We start from the raw sequence: 24452 nt of genomic DNA, 5'->3' as shown, positions 1-24452 counted from the left end.
TGCATTGTAAGTACACAAAATTTTATGTTGTATGAGGCATTTTAAATATTTTAAAAGAAATAACTAGAATAATTAAAAACTGGATAGGGTAGGTGAATTGCCTCACTTAGATATCACACAAAAGAATATTAAATAAGGTTACTTTCTGGAGTTTAATAGTGAAATGATGTATAGAGTTTATGCCTGTCATGCTTGTTATTGCTGTTATTATTGCTGAAAGACAATGTACCTAGGCAGTCAGGGTAGGTGTAACTAAAAGGAGAGAAATATGTTGTCTGTGAGGGAAAGGTGGTAGGAAGCTTGTTTTGTGCCCGTTACCTTAAAGAACCAGTAAGAGCTGCTGCAGAGGCCTGGGGTGGGGCTATGTACAATGATTGGACACATGGCTCTGAGCCTTATGACGATGAGCAACATTTTCCTTTTTAGTGATATGCCTTCAAGCAGTCACATGTTGGAACTCTAAAAAAATGCATACGAGAAGCTAAAACCAATGCTGTTTCCTCTCTCATGAAAAGTCTTTTTTTTTTTTTAATGAAAAGCAAAAAAAATAAAATAAAGCTGACCCTTGACCACATCCCTTTGCTTTTTTGACAAGTTCTCAAAAAATGATTTATGGTTTTAGAATCTGGAGTTTGATTTTGGAGAAAATAGAAAGTATGCCTTTTCATGTTTATATAACCATACAGATTAGAAATTCTTAAAGCATCATACCAAAACATTTAGAAATGTATTCTCAAAGTATAATGGGAAAGCTCAATTGACTTGATCTCTATTTGCTGTGATAATAGGCATCTGAAACCATATGCTATTTGGTTGTTCATTTAAATACCAGCTTTAAAATGGATTATCTTGAAAATTTTAGTTATATAAATATCTGTATATAGAGAAAATGCTTTAGACATGCATAAAATGATCTTTTGTTATTTGTGTTACTGGAGATTGAACTATATCCCCAGCCTCTTTTATTTATTTTTTTATTTTTAGACAAGGTCTTGCTGAATTGTCCATGCTCGCCTAGAACATGTGATCCTCCTGCTCAGCCTTTTGAGTAGGCAAACTAATTTTAAATCCATGTATCCTATCAGGTTTAAATTTCTCCAGAATGCTCTGTCCCATTCAAATATCATAGGTGGCAATCACAGAAAGGGATGTGTATTTGCCCATGTTCGGAGGTGTGAGGTGTTTTTGTTGAGAGATTGTGAATGGGAATCACATACTATACAACCCTTTTTTATATTTTATTTTTGAGACAAGGTCTTGCTAAGTTACTCAGGGCCTTGTTAAGTTTTAAGCAAACTTTCAACTTGTTTTCCATCTTTAAAAATAAATGTTTAACATAGAGATTTCTGAATTCTCTTGAGAAAGCAAAGATTGGACCCTGCTGGGCACACTTTTCTACATGACATTTAGCTGTAACAGACTAGAGAGCCTCCCCACTTTTGGATGCTCTCAAGTACATCGCAGTTCTCACCATTTCCTATTGTTTCTCACCATATAGGAAAGCATGTCAATTGCTTGAATTAAATCCTGCCTACATAACATTTACATTATTTCCCTAACACATGGTAGGCATTCGGGTTTGTCTTTGTTTAGTTTCAGGTTTAGAGTTTCAGCCTTGAATCTGATTGTTGTATTATCCCCCTATGGTTCTGCAAATTCCTGTTGATCAAGAGTGTGGTTCAACAATCAGGTGAACCCGGGTTTAATGCTGCCTCTTACAAGCTAGGGGGTCTCAAAAAATTTCTTTTTTTTATTTTTAATACTGGAGATTGAACTCAGTGGCGCCCAACCACTGATCCACATCACCAGCCTTTTTTTGTTTGTTTTTGGGACAAGGTCTCCCTGAGTTGCTTAGGGTCTCACTAAATTGCTGAGGCTGGCTTTGAACTTGTGATCCTCCCATCTCAGCCTCCTGAGTTGCTGGAATTACAGCCGTGAATCACCATGCCCAGCCTGGAAAAATTTCTTACCTCACAAAACCTCAGTGTATTGGTTTCCTATTGTTGCTGTAACAGATTGCTACAGACTTGGCGACCTGAAAAAAAAAGTTTATTGTTATGGTTCTGGAAGTCAGAAGTCCAAGGTTAGTATTGTGGGCTAAAACCAGGAAGACAACTGGGCTGTGTTCCTTCTAGTGGTTCTAGAGGAGAGTCCATATCCATGAGTTTTTCAGCTTCTAAAGACTCCACATTCCCTGGCTTGTGGCCCTTCAATCACTCTGACCTCTGCTTTTGTCACTGCATCTCCTTTTCTGATTCTCCTGCCTCCTTCTCATTATTTTTCTTTTTCTGTGGTATTGGGATGAAATCCATGGTCTTGAACTTGCTAGGCAAGTGCTCTATCACTGAACCACATTCTTAGCCCCCCTTTTGCTAATAAAGATCCTTTTGATTACAATGGTCCCACCCTGATAAATCAGAATAATCTTTCCATGAACCTACTATTTACAAACACTTGGTACAGTGTTGTAATAATGTTCATTATGAGCACAATTCTTGGAATAAGCATTTAATAAATAGTGACACTGCCTTGTGCTGCTATCCAATCTCCTTTCCCTACTTTAAGGCTTTGAAAGTACTGAATGAAGAGCAAGAGTGAGAGTGAGAGTGAGAGAGAGCAAGAGTGAGATTGTGTGTATTTATTTTCAGGATGTGTGTGTGTGAGAGAGAGAGACAGACAGACAGACACACACACACACACACACACACACACACAGAGAGAGAGAGAGAGAGAGAGAGAGAGAGAGAAGCTATGAAAGATAGTTATATATGTACTGTTGTAGATTCACTTTTATTATGACAGTTTGGCAAATACCTGTTAAAGTCTGAGATTAGCTAATGGGAGTGAGATTGAAAAATCAAGTATATCTATTCATATATGGGCAGGAAGGCTAGAAACTGTAACTGGTTAATCAAATGAATTGTATGCCACTCAGTTATTTAGTACATGTATAGCTATTGCCCCCAAATAGCTATTAAATTTAAGAGTAGCTATCTAGTTAGCAGAATATTTGGGAAGAGAATTCTTAAATAATCCTAAAATAAAAAGCATTGTCAATTTAAATATACAGGCAATAAATGAGGTTTTAATCCTTTGGTGGTGTATTTTCTTTAAAAATGCAAATTTTGTCTACTTTTTTTATGACAAGTAAATCAGAAAACATTTTGAATGAGTTAAGGAAAGAGAATGTATAATAAAAATAATAAGAAGGTTTTACTGAAGAATGATCTAATTAGAATGTAGAATTATCTTTAGAAGCAATTTATGTAGCTGTCAGTGTTGGGGATAAGCCACTTTATCAAACAGAGCAATAACTAATTTAATAAACATCCACCACAAAATCCTTAAATTATGAGCAGTGAAAAACTCCGTATCCCTTCCTAAAATCACTTCTGATTCTATGGACAGTGATTTTGCTTCTATTTTCTTTATGCTATTTTGCCTGCTGTGTGACCAGTTGTACCTGGACCTGAGTGCTGGGACAGTTTTGCTTTCCTAGGAATGGCAGGGTAGAGACCAGGGCCTTACCTCAGGCAGAGAATTGCTGCATGGTCTTCTCTCTTCCCATAGTATCCTCTCACTCGCTCCTGCCCACATACAATTTTGGACATGGGTAAGTATCAATTCTAGGGCTTTGCTTCCAGAGAATTTCTAAACCACAATACCAGAGAATATGAACTTAAGGCAAGTGAAAGAGAAAAAGAAAATGAAACTGGATCAACCTAGAATCCCTGAAAGCAAATAAAAGTAATTTTGCTTTAAATCTTGGTAAAGGTAGGGCACTTTAAATTTTGTTTAAAAGTGAAAAAAATTAAGCTGGTTCAAAGTAGATATTATAATGTACTGGTAATTTACGTAGGACAAGGACAAGGAAAGGTTTGACTTACCCAAAGTGAATGGACTAGAAATTGAATCAGTACTGCAGCTCTCAGAAGTCCTCATCAGGTTCTAAACAAGCCTTTATTTATATTTGTAAAATCTTCTGCCCAAGCTTGCTTGACATTAGGTCCAAGAATCCAAGGTAAATCAAACAACAACAGCAACAACTGTCTTATTAATGTTTTAGGGTTTGTGAAGTACCTTTGCAAATTCATTATTGTAATTCTTGCAATAACATAAAATATATACATAATTGAGGGTATGATATACGTTATCATTAGAGTGTTCTCTTATCGATATTTCTATATATGTTGATTTGAAATAAGACCTTTCCAGCAGCAGGGGTCATGGCTACCAGTAGCTCTGGAATGATGTCTTCAAAGTTTCCTTACCTTAGTGCTGTTTTTAAAAATCTTGGACAGGACTATGCTTCTGCTTACATCAGATTTTTATACTAACACACTACTAATCATTTTGTGTTGGAGGGGTGGGGTCATGGAGGAAAATAACAGTATTCATTTGGACTCAATGTTTAGAATAATAAGAGGAGGAGTGGTTTCTCAAAGGAAGAGGGGAATTGTAGGTTGAACAGTCATCCCAATTTGTGTGAATTTATGCTATTGTGTAAATTATTATGTGCTTGTGACTATTCAGTTCTCTTTCTCTCACTCTAGTTCTCATTGCTACCTAATTGTTTATGGTTTTTATTACCATCACAAATTGAGTTTTTAAAGTCCCCAGTTGTAGATAACATTTCTGGAAGAGTATATCTTATACTTTAGTGAAAATTATTATTTTCCTTTTTTAAAAATATTTTTTTGGGGGGGGCTGGGGATATAGCTCAGTTGGTAGAGTTCTTGCCTCACATGCACAGGGCTCTGGGTTCAATCCCCAGCACCACTACCAAAAATATTTTTTGTTGTTGTTGATGGACCTTTATTTTATTTATTTTTGTGTGGTGCTGAGAATCAAACCCAGTGTCTGACACATACTAGGCAAGTGCTCTACTACTGAGCCACAACCCAAGCTTTCCTGTTTATTTTTTTAATAACTTTATTTATTTTATTTATTTTTATGTGGTGCTGAGTATCAAAGCCAGTGCCTCACATGTGCTAGGCAAGTGCTCAACCCCAGCCCTCTTTTCTTTTTTAATAGACTATTTTGGAGAGTAGTTTTTAGGTTCACAACAAAATTGAGCAGGAAGTACAGAGAGTTCTCATAGAGTTCTTGTCCCCCCAGTATCTTTTTAACTTTTGTTTTATAGCTTTGTTCAATTGCTATTATTATAGCATGCCTGGAATATGAGTGCATTTGAAACATTTTTGATAGATTTTGCTTTATTATGCTTTAATCTTCCCTCTTGAGACTGATGACTCCTGATTCTACACTCTCAGCTTAGACCTTTCCCTCGCCACCCACTTACTCCTATATAACAGCTGTCTGATGGACGTCATCTGGATGTCCTGCAACCCTTCCAGCTCAGCATGCCTACAAAGGGGAATTAGAATCTTGCTTCCCTCCTTCAAACCTGCTTCTCGTGTTCTCTTCATCTCAGTGAGGGTGGTACCATTCACACCATTACTGAAGCCCCAGATTTTGAGATTGATTTGATTGAGTCCCTCCTTTCTCATCTAACACATCCAATATTTATGTCTTACTGATTGTACCTCCTAAATTCTTTTTTTTTGGTACTGGGGATTGAATTCAGGGGCCCTTGACCACTGAGCCACATCCCCAGCCCTATTTGGTATTTTATTTAGAGACGGGGTGTCACTGAGTTGCTTAGGGCCTCACTTTTGCTGAGGGTGGCTTTGAACTCACTATCCTCCTATCTCAGTCTCTTGAGCCACTGGGTTTACAGGCATGCACTACCATGCCCGGCTATACCTCCTAAATTCTACCCTCATTTCTGCCATTTTTGTTCTGGTTCAGAATCCCTGGCTTAGATTTTACTATATTAACCCTCCTAGTGCATCTGTCTGTGTCTATTCCTTTCCAAATCCACTTCTTTCCTAAAGCCAAAGTAATCTTTCTAAAATGCAAATCTGATGGGGTTGTGGATATAGATCACTGGTAGAGCACTTGCCTATGGCCCTGGGTTCTATTCCTAATACCATGATAAATTTAAAAATTTGCAAACCTGATTATGTTGTTCTGTTGCTTGAAACCTCTTAGAGATTCCCTTTACTTCTAGGAAAGACTCCAAGATCTTTCTTGATATGGTTCTTGGCTGCCTTTCCAACACTATCTTCCTGTATCTCCCAGCATCACTTTCCTCTAGCTTTTTTGACTGTGATCTCTTCAAGACTTGGGATAGTTTACCTATTAAGAGCACAGACCTAGGTACAATTTAAGATTTCGCCAGCTATGGCAATTTATACTTAAATTCTCTGAGCCACATTTTGTTTGTAAAAGGGGGAGACTCCTTTATAGGATTATTGTGAAGAGGAATTATGACAAATACTTGGCATAAAGTAGGCATTTAATACCAGGTGATTTATTAATATTGGGTCATATTATTGTCATTTCTCCCTAATTTTTCCATATTTTATTTATTTATTTACTTATTTATTATTTGTTCTAATTATTTATACATGACAGTAGAATGTATTTTGACACATTGTACACATATGGAGTACAACTTCTCCTGCCTCTGTCTGAATGTGGTGCAGAGTCACACTGGTAGTGTAATCATACATGTATACAGGGTAATAATGTCCATCTCATTCTACCATTCTTCCCATCTTCTGTATTTTTAATTGGTGTATTATGTACATAATGATGGGATTTGTTGTTACATATTCAGAGGTGCAAATAATATAACAATATAAATTGCACAATATCATTCCCTAGTATTTTCCCTTTCCTTCCTCTCCCTGGTCCCTTTCCCTGACTCTATTGATCTCCCTTTGATTTTCATCAGTTTTTTGAGAAACTTTCATACTGTTTTCTGTAATGGCTGATGTAATGTAATCCCCGTCAACAGGGTATAAGTGTTCCCCTTTCTCAAGTCATTATTATCATTATTATTATTGTCTATTAGATAATAGTCATTCTAGGTAGGGTAAAAATATCCCTTTCTTTTTTTTTTAATATCCCTTTCTTTTACTTTTTCCTCTCTAGCTTCCACATATGAAAGAAAACATACAATCCTTGATCTTCTGAGTTTGGCTTATTTCTCTTAACGTGATGTTCTATGTTCCATTCATTTTCCTGAAAACTAACATACTTTCATTTTTCTTATGACTGAATAAAACTCCATTGTGTATATATACCATATTTCTTTATCCATTCATCTGTTGAGTGAACCATGCTATTTCTATAGTTTGGCTATTTTGAATTGTGCTGCTATTAACATGGGTATGCATGTATTGCTATAGAATAATGACTGTAATTTTTGATGGGATATGCACCAAGGAATGGTATAGCTGGATCATATGGTGGTTCCATGCCTAGTATTTTGAGAAATCTTTTTACTGATTTCCATAGTGGTTGTACTAATTTACAGTTCTTCTGACAGTGTAAAAGTGTTCTTTTTTCTCTACATCCTCTCCAGCATTTATTATTGCTTGTATTCTTGATGACTCCTCTGAATAGACATGTCTTAAGATATAAAAATGGCCAAAAGATAATTGAAAAAAATGTTCAATAAAATTAATCATCAGGGAAATGCATTCAAAACCACAATAAGGTATTGTCTTACTCTAGCTAGAATGACTATTATCTAAAAGACAATAATAACAAATGGTGGCAAAAGTGTGGAGAAAGGGAAACTCTTATACACTCTTGGTTTGATTAAGTTAGAACAGCCATTATAGAAAACAGTATGAAAGTTTCTCAAAAAACTGAAAACATGTGACTCAGCAATCCCACTTCTGGGTATATAGCCAAATGACTTGAAATGATTATATCAAAGAGATAATCTGTATGCCCATGTTTATTACAGCACTAACAACAATAGCCAAAATGTGGAATCAGTCAAGGTGTCCATCAGTGGATGAATGGATATAGAAAATGTGGCATATATACACAGTAGAATATGATTCAGTCATAAAAAAGGTGAAATCCTATCATTTTTTGGCAGTGTAGATAAAACTGGAGGATATTATATTAAGTGAAGTAAGCCAAGGACAGAAAGAAATATTATATGTTCTCATAGAGTATTGTATGAAGACAATTCTGGAAATGAAAAAAAGTTGATCACATAGGAGGGGAAGTAGTTTGATTCTTCATAACATACAGAAATGATAATATTAGATGGATCTGCTAATTACTGTGATTTGATCATTACACATTTTATATATGTATCAAATTATAATACTGTACCCCATAAATGAGTATGAATTTTCTGTCAGTTAAAAACAAAAAGTAAAATATAAAAACAAAACTAACTTAAAATGAAGTGTTAGAGTATAATTCTTTGAAACTTGGGACCTATTTATCTAGTGTGAGAAAATTTCATACCAGGAACACTAAGGATCTGACCTAATAACCTTATAGTATTTTTATTTCTATTTTCATGTTTTTGGATTTTTATCAGCATCCATTTTTTTAAGAATTGGCCTTTTACTGACTTTTATTACTTTAAATTATATTCCTTCAATTACATATTTTCTGACATGTGCTCAGTCAAGTGCTTGGTTTTGCCAATTTTGTCTCATTCTTTTGTTCCTTCTTTCGACAGGCTTCTTTCCCTGGGAACTTGCACTTAGTTTTGGTTTTACGTCCTACCAGTTTTCTTCAACGAACTTTCACAGACATTGGATTTCGATTTAGTCAGGAGGATTTCATGCTCAAATTACCAGTAAGAATATATTATTTAAATGGTTTGTCCCTTTAATTCTCATGAAGATTTTGTCCCGTGCTGTTTGTTTTTACATGTGCTTACATACAGCTTTTAAAATAAAAAAAAAATTCTTTGAAAAATGCAAATTTCAAATGGCCCCAAGTCTTCTGCTTCTACTGTTAAGAAATAGATCAAGCAATTTATAACAAAACCAATTTCTTTGAAGAATAAATGTTATATGTATGTGTTTATGTGTATATGTGTGTATGTGTGTGCATAATTAGAAACTTTTATTTTTAGTAAAAAAAGAGTATGTTTTATGTATTTGAACTCCCATGAACTCACATCCTGAGCTGGTTCAGAGTATCACGTTCTTTGTTTTGAAAAGATGTTTTTATATGTTTTTTATTGTTAGGAATACAGTGTTCATAAATTTTGATACTTTTGGAAAGATCAGTCCCTCCTGATAAATTATAGCTTACAATATACTGTCCTTTTACTTTGTTGTGAGTGTAGTATTCTTTCACAAGCTGAGCCATTTACAATGAAAACTTTTAGATGAAAGAGAATTAAGTGTTTGGGTTTTTATGTAGGTTAATTTTGCTGTAGAGAAATGTTTTGTAAATAAAGACTTATTACCTAAATAAGGTAATGCAAACGTGTGGGGGTTCATGTACAAGAGAGAACTGTTAGAACCATTTATAGAAGATGAATTTCTGCTAAATGTATGCTAAAGTTCATTTTACAGTTTAATGGAGGGATGTCATGAAGGACAGTTAACAGTATCTTTTTTGCTTATTTATATAGGTTGTTATGCTGAGCTCAGTTAGTGATTTGCTGGCATACATTGATGACAAGCAATTAACCCCTGAGTTAGGCGGCACCTTGCAGTACTGCCACAGTGAATGGATCATCTTCAGAAATGTATGTTGCTTTTGCCCTTACCGTAGAGCCTATAGTTCATATTAGTCTTTGAATCTAGTTCTAGAATTTTTTCCTATTTGAGAAAAACAGATTTTTCGGGGCTCCTACTTTTCAAATACATTTAAAATTCAACATCTTGATTTTTCTTCCATAGGCAATATCTAGAAATGAAGAGTCACTAGGGATAGCAGTTGAAGGAGAGGTCTAGAGAACGAGGAAATCTTACTCTGCCAAACCCTGCCTGTGGTCATGTAGTAACTTGAAGAAACAAAGGGTTTGGGTTCAGATCCTGTCACTGCTGATTTTTAGCTGTATGACCTTGGACAATATACACAACCTCTCTTAATCCTAGTTTTCCAAGCTATAAAATGGGAATAATAATACCTTACCTCATAGGAGTCTTGGGGAGATTAAATAATATACCTAATGCAAAATGATTGGCTCAGTGCATAGCATATGACAAACCCTCAACAAGTCAAGTAATATTAATCTCATTATCCTAGGGATTTTCCTGAGGCAGTTACATTTGTAGCAGAGTCCTTCTGTTTTAGAAATTTTCGAATAAATGAAGGCTATGTGCTTCCCAGGTCGGAATCCATGTTAAATGTCTTAACTTCAAATTCCAGAGATATGGGAATTTTTCTGAAGAAAATAATGATGTTTCATTAAATCAGGGTTTCATTTTCCTCATCCTGCTTCTTTATCCAACAGTTCATTTAATAATTCATTCAACAATTCATTCATCCACATGAAGGTGTGTTGTCAAGATAATAATATCTATCCTTTAATAACCTACAAAACCAAACTAAAGGAGCAGATACCTTGAGCTGCATGGTAGATAGATGGTTCATGTAACCTCTACATTTTTTCCATCTCTCTGTAAGAAATGGATTTTGTGAAAAAAAAAAAAAAAAAAAAAAAACAAATTAACAACACAACCTTATTTGCCATTTTAGGGCAATAGAGCCTTTGGTATGGCATTTCAGATCTTCAATAGTACTTGCAATGAATTATTGTGACAACTTGTCCTCCCGCTTTCCTAAGACCATTACCTTGTTTGGAATGCTAATGCTATTCATAAGTGTTTATAAACAAATATAAAGTGACTTTGCTGTTCTCATCTCTTTAACAGTAAACTTATGGCACTTTTACCCATTGCAGAGTTTGTAGAATAAGGAAAGCTCTGTGATTTTTAAGGACATAAAATGGATTATTCAGTACATGGCATCTTTTAAGAAATAATTTTTGGGGGTGGTGCTGGGGATTGAACTCAGGGCCTTGTGCATGCCAGACAAGTACTCTATCACTGAACTATATTCTTAGCTCCCCCCCCCCCAAATTTTTTATCAGTGTCTAAGACAAAAGTTCATAAATTTAGAAAAAAGACATCCAAGAAGAACCATAACTTTGCTCTTAGTTTCTTAGAGCCTTAGATGCAAAGTTAGAGTTGATTGCCAAGTGTAATGCCAGAGTTCCCAACATACATGTTTGATGTTATACCCAAATAAAAATAAATGCAATTATTGGTCCAGGTTTTGCTATGTTGGCAGAGTTTCCATAAAAGAATCACTGGCTCTTTGCAGGCTATAGAAAATTTTGCCCTCACAGTGAAAGAAATGGCTCAGATGTTACAGTCCTTTGGAACTGAACTCGCTGAGACAGAACTACCAGATGATATTCCTTCAATAGAAGAAATCCTGGCAATTCGTGCCGAAAGGTATCATTTATTGAAGGTATGTCTGAATGGACAAGCAAAAGTTTTACATGGTCTTTTTCCAGAAATATGTTTGACACATCAATTTCACACTGATTGTTACATGTTTGTATATTTATATTTAAAAGTATAAAAATAATATTCCACAAGAGAAGAATGTTCTGGATAGGCTGAACTTTTAAGTCCCTTCTGCAAATGGTATATTGTCTTGGGAAATTGTTTATTTGAAAATAGAATATATTATAAATGATACAGAATAAGAAATCTACAGGCATTTGTTTATCTCATATTCTTTATATTATGGAAACGCCTTCTCATTCAGAAAGCAAGTGTTAAGAGTCAGCAGTTCACAGGTGTTCTATTTTAATTTCCACTACAGGTACAGTGTGAAATGGGAGAAGGTGCATTTGATGAGGATCCAGAAAGCCTGATTTCTTCTCCCATCTCTGCCATGATCTAGTGTTGTGACCAAGGCCATGTTGCTCAGTAGATTATGAGCTTTCTTCTCCACAGAGTACTAGTGCTTAATGTTTTCTTTGGTAAACCAGGAGTGGCAAATGAATTTAGTTTTCCTACTCATTTCTGATCATAGAGTTTGGGTTGTGAAAGATTCTGAGGCACAGTTTTGACAATGAGCAAGTACTTTGAGGGTCTCTTGCCTCAAAAAGTTTAATAACATTCTCAACAAATACCACATATCCAATTATCACTGTTTTCTTCATATGTTAATAGTCATACTGGGTACACTGTCATATTTGAGCTTTGTGTACAGGTTGCATGTTTCAGTTAAAAGAGGAGAGAAACTGAATGTTTGAACTATAACCTAAAAGCCAAACTTTTTCCAAGGAAAGAAAACTGTATTTTATAAACTGTGTGATGTTGGGCAGTTTGCTTACCCTCCTGAGTTTCAGTTTCTTTATATGTGTAATGAGGTTGGTGATGATGATTGTGCATATCTTATGTATGGTTGTGTGAAGGTGAAATGAGGTAAAGTGTGTGGTGTATGTATAGCAGTGCTTGGCACACAGCTCATGCTTTATAAATTCAACCTTTTTTCTCTTTATAATCCTGGGGATTGAACCCAGGGACTCACACATGCTGGATAAGTGCTCTACCACTGAGTCATACCTTCAGCCCCTTAGGCCCAAATTTTTACTTATAATTTTAGGGGACCCTTGAAACTACTGAAGAAAGTCTTATGTTACTTTTTGATGTCTGAAGAAAGTCTATGTTTTTACACCAGTCTCCAATCATAAGACCTTCTAAATAGAAATATATGCTTCATGGTGTTATTTAACCCCAAATGTGAAGTAAAATAAGACTTATGGTGGGAAGTGATTGCTAACAATTAAGGATTAGTAAGAAAGGTACATGATTCTTCTTGAATATGCACTTGACATCTGTAACTCTATGTTTTCTATTTTGATAGTTTTTATTGTGCTAATACTGCCTTATTTGAACACTTTAAAACATTACTAGAACAGAATGGAATAGATTAGAACTTGCTACCAGCAAGAGAAGGAGGCAGCAAAGAGAACACATGGTACTTCTCCCGGTAACAATTTTGTAGAATAGTGATTGAAACATCCATCTCTAAGGCAAGGGCTTCTTGGATCTTCAAAGCTTGTGGATTTTGTAGTATTGAAATATCCTTGATTTTTCAGATAGCTGTGCAAGGAAAGCCCATTCTAGAGCTGCTATTTCTATTCTGCATGCCATGAATGTATATTGCCTTCCCTTCAGGTTGTTCAGGTTGGATCACTAATCAGCTGATATATCCCATTGTGCCTTTGTACAGAATGATATTACAGCTGTAACCAAAGAAGGAAAAATTCTTCTAACAAATCTGGAAGTGCCTGACACTGGAGAAGCTGTCAGTTCGAGTATTGAACGTCATCAGCAAATAAATGGTGACTGGCAAACTATTAATAAGTAAGTATACTTTTTTTTTTTTTACTTCAGAGTTAACTTATTTATATTTTCAAGAAGGAATTATACATTTTTGTTACAATTCATTATGTGTGAAAGTAGTTCTGGAGCTCTGAAAATCTGAGAACTTCTTGCCAGGGTCATCCCACAGAAATTAGCTTGCCTGCAGAACTAAGTTCTGTGAACATTGTCTCTGTCTTAACCAAGTGCCACAGACTGTGACCTTGTCTATAATTCTTAATGTCCATTGACGTAGCTGTGATATAGGTGTTTTTTTTAAATAAATTCTTTGATTTTTCTTTGTTAAGATTGCTGGCTCAAGTGCATGACATGGAAACAGCTTTTGATGGATTTTGGGAAAAACACCAATTAAAAATGGAACAGTATCTGCAACTGTGGAAGTTTGAGCAAGATTTTCAAAAGGTGAGTTAAAGTTATGCATTTCTTTTCATTATTCCAGAGGTTCTTACTTCTTGAGCATCAGAATCCAGTCTTATAATATGCCCATATATACCTATAGAAAGACTGTGAAGCATGTATAAGTGAGCGTTGACTTAGAATGCACAAAACCTGTACTAGAATTCTCAGAATTCTCTTCTTCAACTTACCCATTTCCTATGAGATGGTACTTAGGTGCCAACATGTATGAAAGGGACAAAGTTTCTGTCTTCCTTGAGGTTTCTTATTCATTTTAGATATTAAGGGTTTGTAGGCTGTGTGATAGCATTCCAAGGAAATAATACCCACTTCCTACTTGGTGTTTAAATACCATATACCTGAGCTGAGCTTATGATTTAACCAGGGTTTTTTTTTTTTTTTTTTTTAATCCAGGACTTGATTTCTATGAAAAGCCTGACAGATGCAATTAAATCATGTTTAGTTACATATTTTTTTTAGAGAGAGTGAGAGAGAATTTTTTAATATTTATTTTTTAGTTTTCAGTGGAATCAACATCTTTTTTATTTCATTTTTATATGGTGCTGAGTATCGAACCCAGCACCCTGTGCATGCCAGGCGAGCACGCTACCACTTGAGTCACATCCCCAGCCCCTAGTTACATATTATTTAAAAGATCGAAAGTATTTTCCAGTTTCACCCACCTGGATAATCCATCATAAGTGGCCAATACCCATACTTTAGTTTCTTCCATCTGTGTAGCAGCCCTGTCGAAGCTCCTCACAGACATAGTACTTGGTCATGCTCATCAAGGAAAATTCCATTTCTTTTCTCTCCTGTGTGTGTCTAGCTTGTGTTCTGCTCATGAATGGCTTACTTGCCTGGTATTCATTTGTTCTCTAAGAATTAGGTGTTTTGGAGGAGCACAGCATTCTGGACTTAGGGCTCATTTATTCCCAACCCAATACTCACAAAATAGGACTTTCCTGAGTGTACCAACTATGTTATCTACTCGTATGTGAATTTGCATCCAATCGACATTCTTGTCCTGTGGTTAGTTTCTTCAAGTCATTGCTGTCTCTAATCAGTATTTTTGTTTTACAGTGTGCCTTATTGACAGTCTGTATCTCATAGTTAGTTGAAGAAAGTTTTTTTTGTTTAGAAGGTTCCTCTTTTTTTTTTTTAAGAAAAACTTATTTGGGGCTGGGGTTGTAGCTCAATGGTTAAATGCTCCTGGATTCAATCCCCAGTACCAAAAACAAAACAAACAAACAAAGAACAAAGCAAGAAAAAAAGAAAGAAAAAAATCATTTGGAAATTTCAACTTATAGAAAAGTTGCAAACATAAGGAAAGTAGAAACACCCATTTATCTTCTCCCCAGATTAACTTATTTATAATATTTTGCCGAATTTGCTCTATTATTTCTATTCCCTTGCTCATATGTATATACAGATAATTTTGTGAGCATTGAGAATAAGTTTTATACATTATGAACTTCCTCCCTAAATATTTCATTTGTTTTCTAATAATTATTCTCATATATCCACAGTACAGTTATGAAATTCAGTACATTTAACAATAATGCAATACTTTTATACTTTCTACCATCAATATTTCAATTCTGTCCATTGACCCAATAATGGCCTTTATAGCATTTCTTGTTCTTTCCATACAGGGTCTAATCTAGAGTCCAGTATTGAATTGTCATGTCTCTTTAGTCTCCTTGAATCTAGAACATTTCCACAACCTTTCTTTGTATTTTATGACATTGATATTTTGAAGAATGTAGTCTATTTTAAAATAAGATTTCTTCATTTTGAGTTTGACATCTCATGATTAGCTTTAGTCTATGTGACCAACTAGATGACTACATAAATGATGTGCTCTTCTCAGGGTATCACACCTGCCTCTCATTGTTGATATGGATTTTGATTAACCAGAAAAATGTTACTGAATTTCTCCTCTCTATAGTTACCCCTTGTCCTATAACTAGTAGAATATGTGTTGAGAGGAAATTTAAAGCAATGCAATTATCTTGCTCCTAATCAAAATTTCCCATAAATTTAGCATCAATCTGTTTCTTTCCTGAACAACTCTTTACTATGGTAATTGTTAAATGATGATTTTCCAACACTTATCCATCCACAGTAGGAACTGTGCTAAAAGAAGAGTCTTTCCTTTTTCTCGTTTATTAATTTGATTCATATATTTATCATGGTTTATAATTTATTACTATTCTTTCTTCTTTTTTTTCTTTTTTGTGAATTGAACTCAGGGCCTCACATATGCTGTGCAAATGGTCTACTGCTGAACTATATCCCCAGTCCTTTTCTTTTTCCTTTTCATTTTTTTTTTTTTTTAAATTTGAGACCGAGTCTAAATTGCTGAGGCTGGCTTCTAACTTATAGTCCTCCTGCCTTAGACTCCCAAGTGGCTGGGTTTATAGGTGTGTACCAATGTGCCTTGCTTCTTTTACTGTTCTTCACTACTTTATTTATTATTGAAACTGGTTACTCTATCCTTGTGATGTTCCCTAATATTTTTTTAAATAAAATCATTTGTTACTTTCTGGCATGAAGAGATATTTCAAACTTATCTTGCACCTATTCTGCACCTATTAACCCCTGGAAGTGAACATTTTCTTAGGGACCCTACTTTCTTTACTGAGAAACATCATTAAAGATTAAAATGTAGTTGTTGGGGGCGGGGGTGCTGGGGTTGTGGCTCAGTGGTAGACCATTTGGTAGACCAGCACCTAGCATGTGTGAGGCTCTGGGTTCAATCCTCAGCACCACATTAAAAATAAATAAATAAAATAAAGGTATTGTGTCCAACTACAACTATTTTTTTTTAAAAAGTACTTGCCAGGTGTGCTTATCACTATAAGAGGGGCTTTGTTTGCAGGATTATTCACCATAAAGCTGGGGAATTTGTGTGCATGTATATATACATATGTATATGTTTGTATACATACATGCAAATACATGTCTACATATGACTGTACACATACATAGTGATCTTGTATGAATCATGAGTATACTTGGAAAGTTAAATTTTAACAGATTACATCTATTTGTGTAGGTAAAATAGCTGAGCATATTTTCATATGTTTAGTTTTTCATATTGACATTCTTATTTAATGACATTTACTATAAAACTTGATCATACATAGTGGAGTAGGGAGGGGGAGCATGGGAGGAATAGACAAACTCTAGATAGGGCAGAGGGGTGGGAGGGGAAGGGAGGAGGCATGGGGTTAAATGGTGGAATGTGATGGCCATTATTATTCAAAGTACATATATGAAGACACGAATTGATGTGAATAAACTGTGTATACAACCAGAGATATGAAAAATTGTGTTCTATATATGTAATAAGAACTGCAATGCATTCCAGTGTCATATATAAATAAAAATAAATTAAAAAAAACTTGATCATAAAGACAGAATGCCAGGAGGGTGCAGTTGTGCAGGCCCATAATCATAGTGACTCAAGAGGCCGAGGCAAGAGGATCATAAGTTTGAGGCCAGCCTGAGCAAACTTGTGAGACTGTCTCAGAAGAAAAAGATAAGAAAAGGTTTGTGGAATGTAATTCAGTGGTAGAGCACCCTGGGTTCAATCCCTAGTTACCCCAGCCAATAAATAAGTCTAAATAAATTCAGAATGATTAATTATTTGTATGTTTAAAAAATTTCTTTTATTTCCTATGTTTAGCTTGTCACTGAAGTTGAACTTCTATTAAATCAGCAAGCTGAGCTGGATGATGTAACAGGGAATATAGCTCAAGTAAAACAAAAAATTAAAAAATTGGAAAACTTAGATGAAAAGTCTCAGGTAAGATTGTATTTTAAATATCCACTGTGTTTATTGAGTATAATAGTTTTGTTTTGGTGGAACTAAGTAATATGAACCCTTATTGTGCTTAATCTTTTAACAGCATTCTGTTTTAATTGGCACAATGATATTGATCTAAATTTTGTTTTGTTCAATTTGGCCCCAATGTGACATTGATGGAATGACATATAGTTGTAAAGGAAGGCCTCTGAGATAATGGCTTGAACTGTTTCAACCCCAGTAGTTGGAACAACAGCATAAATCATTTTGGAAACACTAGAAAAATGTCATCAAGAATGGTATTGGGCATGTGTAACTAATTAGAACAAATTAAAAAAAAAAGAATGGTATTAGGTACCTAGAAATGATGGAAACATACCAAAACATAATTCCTTGAATGCCCACCATATGATATATTCAGTTGAACCAAATGCAGACTCACACAATTAGTCTACTGAGTCTTACTAGCTGTGTGACCTTGGGTATATTAATTTTTAAGACTTAACCTCCTCATCTATAAATTGAGAATAAAATGATCTACTTTGCAGAGTGATTATAAGGATTTATTCAGATGTATATAAAGTAATTAGAGCAGCACCAGAGATGTTTATGAAGTACTTAAAGGAAGTAGCTCTCATTATTTCTACTAGTCTTAAAGCTTGTATTTATGGCTTTAGTACTTAACAGATTCTCTTTGTTCGCCTCTCTTGGACGTGAGAGCAAGGCCATGCTTTCTAAGATGTATTCTTAGTAAACAGATCAGTGGGTGAAACACACATATGTAAAAATAAAAACTGAGAAACAGCAATTGTAGTAACCAGTTCTGGCATTATGATTGTAGATCTCCATGAGTGTGTATTAATTTAACATTTTCCTCTGGCATAGTAGAAAAAGAAGGCAAGCTGACTTGGAAACTAGGGGTTTTTTTGTGGTACTAAGGATTGAACCTCATGCATGCTAGGTACTCTACCACTGAACTGCATCCCTAGTTGCATTTTTGTTTTCATTTTTAATTGTGGTATAAAAAAACATAAAACTTGCCATTTTAACCATTTTTATATTACAGTATTATGATTTAATTCACCATTATTTATATTTTAAGAATATGAATGTAAAACCTAGTATATATGAGGCATTACACTAAAATCTTTACACATACATGTCTCATGTTTATGACAGCCTTCTAAAATAGATGCCTTAACTCTCCCCATTTTATAGATGAGGTAATTGAAAAACAAGACCTACTGGTTTTGCCAATCATTCTACATTTGGTTGGTAAAATTGAGAAGCATCTGACTCATTCTTAGGCTTTATATTAATCATGCATAAAATTGATGAGGTGATACCACTTTATATATCTTTTCAGATATCTTAAATTAGATAATAAAATGACTCTAAATTTCACTTGAAGGCTAAATGCATATGAATAGTAAGGAAAATTCAGAAAACAAGGTAATGCTTTACCAGTTGCCTAAAACATGCAACTTTATTATACAAAGATGATAATTCAAATCAGCAATGAGAAAGAATACTCAGTAAGTGGTATAGGGACAACTGGTTAGAATTTAATCTGGGAAAACCATTTAAGATGTCAGTAAATGTTTTATATGGCATCAGTCTTATTTTAGTATGTTAAAATCTATTAACTACAATTGAAGCATAATAGTCCAATGTTCTCAGTTCAGGATTGTGCAAAACCAAAGGGAAAGAACAATCATATATCTGGAAAAGTTTTACCATGAAAGATACAGGTGAAGTTTACATAGTATCTGCTTCTATACACTCAAAGTAGATTTTTTTTAGAAAGAAATTTCTTTTCTTTTTAATACCTTTATTTCACTTATTTATTTTTATGTGGTGCTGAGGATTGAACCCAGGGTCTTGCAGGTGCTAGGTGAACGCCCTACCACTGAGCCACAACCCCAGCCCCCTCAAAGTAGTTTTTAAAAATGACCACTGACTTGATAAATTCTCTGGTAGAGATTTGCACTACTTGCCTATATCTCATTTAGGCACATATATTTTGGTGGGCTAAGTGATTACTTGTGACCAATTAGTCCAAAGAATTAAGATACAATGCTGTATGACTTAAAATGTGACATATCCCAGATGGAGTGAACAATAAAGAGAGTGAGGCTCCATCTGCCTAGATTACTTAGTGGCTGTGTGTAGCAAAGTATTCTTTTTTTTTTTTAAAGTCCAACTATTTTACCCAGCAATAAAAGAGAATAAAATCATAGCATTTGCAGGTAAATGGATGGCATTGGAGAAGATAATGCTAAGTGAAGTTAGCCAATCCCCAAAAAACAAATGCTGAATGTTTTCTCTGATATAAGGAGGCTGACTCATAGGGGGGTAGGGAGGGGGAGCATGGGAGGAATAGATGAATTCTAGATAGGGAAGAGGGGTTGGAGGGAAAGGGAAGGGGCAGGGGATTAGCAAGGATGGTGGAATGTGATGGCCATCATTATCCAAAGTACAGGTATGAAGACATGAATTGGTGTGAACATACCTTATATACAAACAGAGGTATGAAAAATTGTGCTCTTTATGTGTAATAAGAATTGTGATGCATTCTGTTGTCATGAATTTTAAAAAAATAAAACCAATTAAAAAAGAAAAGAACAGAAAAAAATAAAGTACAACTATTAATGCATATTAATTGAACAAATTAATGGGATTCACTGCACTATTTCCATCTTTGTACATATTGTGTTTTGATCATGTCCACCTTCCCTTCCACCCTCTCTTGGCCTCACCTATCTTCTCCTCCTCTCCTCTCTTTTTCCCTTTCCCTTCACTTCCTTTCCCTTCCCATCTAGTCATCCCTCTTTTATTTTCAGATCATCTTTTTTGTTTGTTTTCATATATAAGAGAAAACATGGGATACTCATCTTTTTGCATCTGGCTTCTTTTGCTTAACATGATGTTCTCGAGTTCCATTCATTTTCCTGCAAATGATAAGATTTCATTATTCTTAATTGCTTAATAATACTCCATTGTGTATATATACCATATTTTTTTAATGTGTCTCTCTCTTGACAGGCACCTAGGCTGATTCAGTAACTTGGTTATTATGAATAGTGCAGCAATAAACATAGGTATGCAGGTGTCTCTTTAGTATACTCACTTCATCTCCTTCAAATAAATACCCAGGCATGGTACAGCTGGATCATATATTAGTTCTAATTTTGAAGAACCTCCATGCTATTTTCCATAATACAAATTTACAGTGTATACATTTCCTTTATTCCTTCCTGCATTCTCACCTTATTTTTTTATAACAGGTTTTTTTTTTTGACTGAGTTGAAATGGAATCTCAGTGTGGTTTTTGATTTGCAGTTCTCTGATGGCTAATAATTGTAAGTAGTTTTTAATAAATTTTTGGCCATCTATAATTCTTCTTTTGAGAAGTATCTGTTCAGATCATTTGGCTATTTATTTAAGACCTTTATTTTATTTGTTTTTTTTTATTTTTATTTTTATATGGTGCCGGGGATCTAACCCAGTGCCTCACACATGCTAGGCAAGTGCTCTACCACTGAGCCACAACCCCTGGCCCCTGTCTGTTTTTTAAATAACCTTATTTTATTTGTTTATATAATTAATGTGCTGAGGATTGAACCCAGTGCCTCATATGTGCTGGGTAAGCACTCTATTACTGAGCTACAACTCCAGCCCCCTCATTTGTTCATTTTTTTGATTGGACTACTTATTAAGTTGGACTATTAAGTTTTTTGAGTTCCTTATATGTTCTGCATATGAATTCTCCATCAGATGAATAACTGGCATATGTTAAGAATATTTGTCTGTAGTTTTGTTTTTTGTTGTATTCTTATGAGGTTTTGGTAGCAGGCTAAGACTGGCTTCATAGAATGAGTTTGTATGTGTTCCTTGCCTTTCTATTTTATGAAATAATTTGAAGAGCATTGATAATAGTTCTTTAATAAAAGTCTGGGTTCTTTAATATAAGTCTGGTAAGATTCAGCAGTGAATCATCTGCTCCTGGGCTTTTCTTTGTTTGGAGACTTCTTATTATTGCTTCATTGTTATTCATGTTCTAAGTTTTTTATATCCTCTTAGTTCAATTTTGATAGGTCATATGTATTTAGAAATCTGCCCATTTCTTCTAGACTTTTCAGTTTATTGGAATATGATTTTTCAAAATATTTCCTAATGACTTTCTGGATTTCAGTGGTATCTGTGGTAGTATCCCGTTTTTTGTCTCTGATTTTTATGTATTTGGGTCTTCTCTCTTGGTTAGTTTGTCTAAGGGTTTGTCAGTCTTGTTTATCTTTTCAGAGAACCAGCTCTTTGTTTTACTGATCCTTTATGTTGTTCTTTTAGTCTCTATTTCATTTTATTTTTGTCGTGATCTTTCTTTTTCTGCTTATTTTTGTTTTACCATATTTCACTACATAATCATTGCAGATTTTATGCTCTATTTTTGTGAAAAAAAAAGTAGGATACAACCATTATGTAAAGCTTTTTAAAAATGTGCTGGAAGGCTGGGGATATAGTTCAGTTGGTAGAGTGCTTGCCTCACATGTACAAGGCCCTCAGTTCAACCCCCAGCACCAAAACAAACAAACAAACAAATAATGTGCTGGTATTACTTAAATATCATTTATCACTAAATGTCTTTGGTGCAAGATTAGGATGCATAGAATACTCATGAATACATATTAATATAGTGGTGATGCTTATGCAGTGAAATATAGTAATTTGTTCTTGTTTTCCTAAGGTCTAAAGATGATGCATCATTAGATTATTTATTTGTGATGTTTTTAAAATGTAGGGACTCATAGCTATAACTTCCCTCTTAGAACTGCCTTTGAGGCCAAATGTTTTTTCTGATATGCAGATGCTGATTCATAATGAGGGGTGGCTAGGGAAGAATGGAGGAACTTTGGATTGGGCAGAGGAGAGAAGGGGAGGGGTGTGAGCGTGGAAAGGACAGTGGAATGAGATGGACATTATTACCCTATATACATGTATGATTATACTAGTGGTGTGACTTAGCACCATGTACAGCCAGGGGAATGAGAAGTTGTGTTCCATTTGTGTGCAACATGTCAAAATGCATTCTGCTGTCATGTATAACTAATTAGAACAAATAAAAAATAATAAAAGAACTGCCTCTGATAGTACATTGTGTTTCCATTTTAATTTGACTTCAGAAATTTTACAATTTCACCCCTTATTTTTTCAGTGACCCACTGTTCCTTCAAAGTGTGTTGTTCATTTTGCATGTGTTTGTGTAATTTCCCTTGCTGTTGACTTCTAGTGTCATCCCATTATGATCCAATAAGATGCAAGAAATTAGTTCAGTTTTTTGAATTTGTGAAGACATGCTTTATGGTCTAATGTGTGAACTATTTTTGGAAAAAGTTCCATGTACTGATGAAAAGAATGTGTATTCTGCAGTTGTTGAATAAAATATTTTATAGATTTCTGTTAATCTACAAAATGTTAATAATACTATAGATCGATTTGATCTATAGTATAATATAACTGATGTTTCTTTGTTATTTATCTGTGTAATCTATCTGTTGGTGACAGTGAGGGTATTAAAATCACTTGCTATTATTGTACTGGGAGTTAATTCTCCCTTTATGTCCAATAGAGTTTGCCTTATAAAATTGTCAGCTCTAATGTTTGGTGCATATATTTATAATCATCTTGTTGATGAATTGTTCCCTTTGTCAATGTGTAGTGACCTTCTTTGTCATTTCTAACTTATTTTGGCTCATAGATTACTTTGTCAGATATGAATCACTATTCCTACTTGCTTTTGGATTTTCTTTACATGGATTATCACTTTTCATCTTTTCACTTTCAGTCTGTACATATCTTTGTCAGTGAGGTGAGTTTCTTACAGGCAATGGATTATTGGATCTTGAATTTTAATCCAATCATACATCCAATCTGTGTCTTTTAATTGGAGAATTAACATATTTGCTTTCAGGATTATTATTGAAAGATGTTGTGTGGTGTGTAGTTGGTTACAGTTATGTTGTTTTTCTTCTGTTTGTTTTGAATATTCTATGTTCATGTTCTCTTACTCATCTAGATTTTGAGGTTATCTGTATTAATAATGTTTGATTCTTTCCTAATTCTCATTGGCTTATCTGAAGATTTGTTTTACCCTTATTTCAAGATTTATTTTTTCCCATGCTGTCCGGATTGTGTTTATCATTCTTCATTTTTGGATGTAGGAAGTTTTTGGTTTCTTGGGTTTTTTGTTTGTGGTGCTAGGGATTGAACCCAGGGCTTCATGCCTGCTAGGCAAGCATTATACCACTAATCTTCATCCCTAACCCCCTCTTAAATAGCTTCTGTAATGCAACACACTTGGAATCACTTCTTTCCCTCTGGCACTTCTAATAAAATCCACCAGGTATGGAGGAGGGGGTAATGGGTCACAGCTGCAGCTTGTTATAATTCCTCTCAGGTCCCCCCAGAAGGTTGGGCAGAAAAGCAAGCTGTGCTCTGTCTTTCCCAATGAACAAGTTAAGGGAATGTTCACCACACCTGAAGTAGATTCTCTCTGGAGGCTTTATAGACTGTGTGCCCTGGTAATGGTAAATGTTGGTGCTGTGCTGAGCCCTTCTTACATTACTGGATTTTGGTGAGTGTGGTGCTGTACAGGTATATATTTGCTCTGGAGGCTTTTATGTTGTGTTCCCTGAGGTGAAGCAAATGTCCATGCCTTTGTGGATCCACAGAATACCTCTAAGGGTATGGGAACCAAGCATTTTGCTAGTCTCAATCCTGGTGCCTTCAGATTTGGTCCCCATGTGAAACAATACATGACCAGTGTCACTTTATGGCACAGAGAGCAGGATTGCTGAATGTCTGTGTGCCCTGCCCCAGTCCCAGCCCACGCTCCCCCTGCAGCACATATCTCTCAGTGAGCTTTTTATCAGAGACACTCCTTCAAGCCCTGTCTTGTGTGGTTGCTGCCTCCCCAATGTGATGAGGTGTTC

At 35.0% G+C, this 24452-nt stretch overlaps 1 protein-coding gene across 1 annotated transcript in view; it reads left to right on the top strand.

Annotated features, from left to right (window-relative positions):
• Mcf2 (MCF.2 cell line derived transforming sequence) overlaps window positions 1-24452 on the top strand; it is a 137779-nt gene that overhangs the window by 76880 nt on the left and 36447 nt on the right. The window contains exons 5-10 of the mRNA XM_027940171.2: window positions 8564-8683; window positions 9473-9589; window positions 11173-11322; window positions 13102-13235; window positions 13541-13655; window positions 17344-17463. Of these exons, the coding sequence (XP_027795972.1) occupies window positions 8564-8683; window positions 9473-9589; window positions 11173-11322; window positions 13102-13235; window positions 13541-13655; window positions 17344-17463 (756 nt within the window). The remainder of the gene's footprint in view (window positions 1-8563; window positions 8684-9472; window positions 9590-11172; window positions 11323-13101; window positions 13236-13540; window positions 13656-17343; window positions 17464-24452) is intronic.

The sequence above is a fragment of the Marmota flaviventris genome, chromosome X (genome assembly GCF_047511675.1).
Source record: "Marmota flaviventris isolate mMarFla1 chromosome X, mMarFla1.hap1, whole genome shotgun sequence".
Classification (NCBI taxonomy): Eukaryota; Metazoa; Chordata; class Mammalia; order Rodentia; family Sciuridae; genus Marmota; species Marmota flaviventris.
The sequence above is the reverse complement of the archived record's forward strand: the minus strand, read 5'-3'. Positions and strand labels throughout refer to the sequence as shown.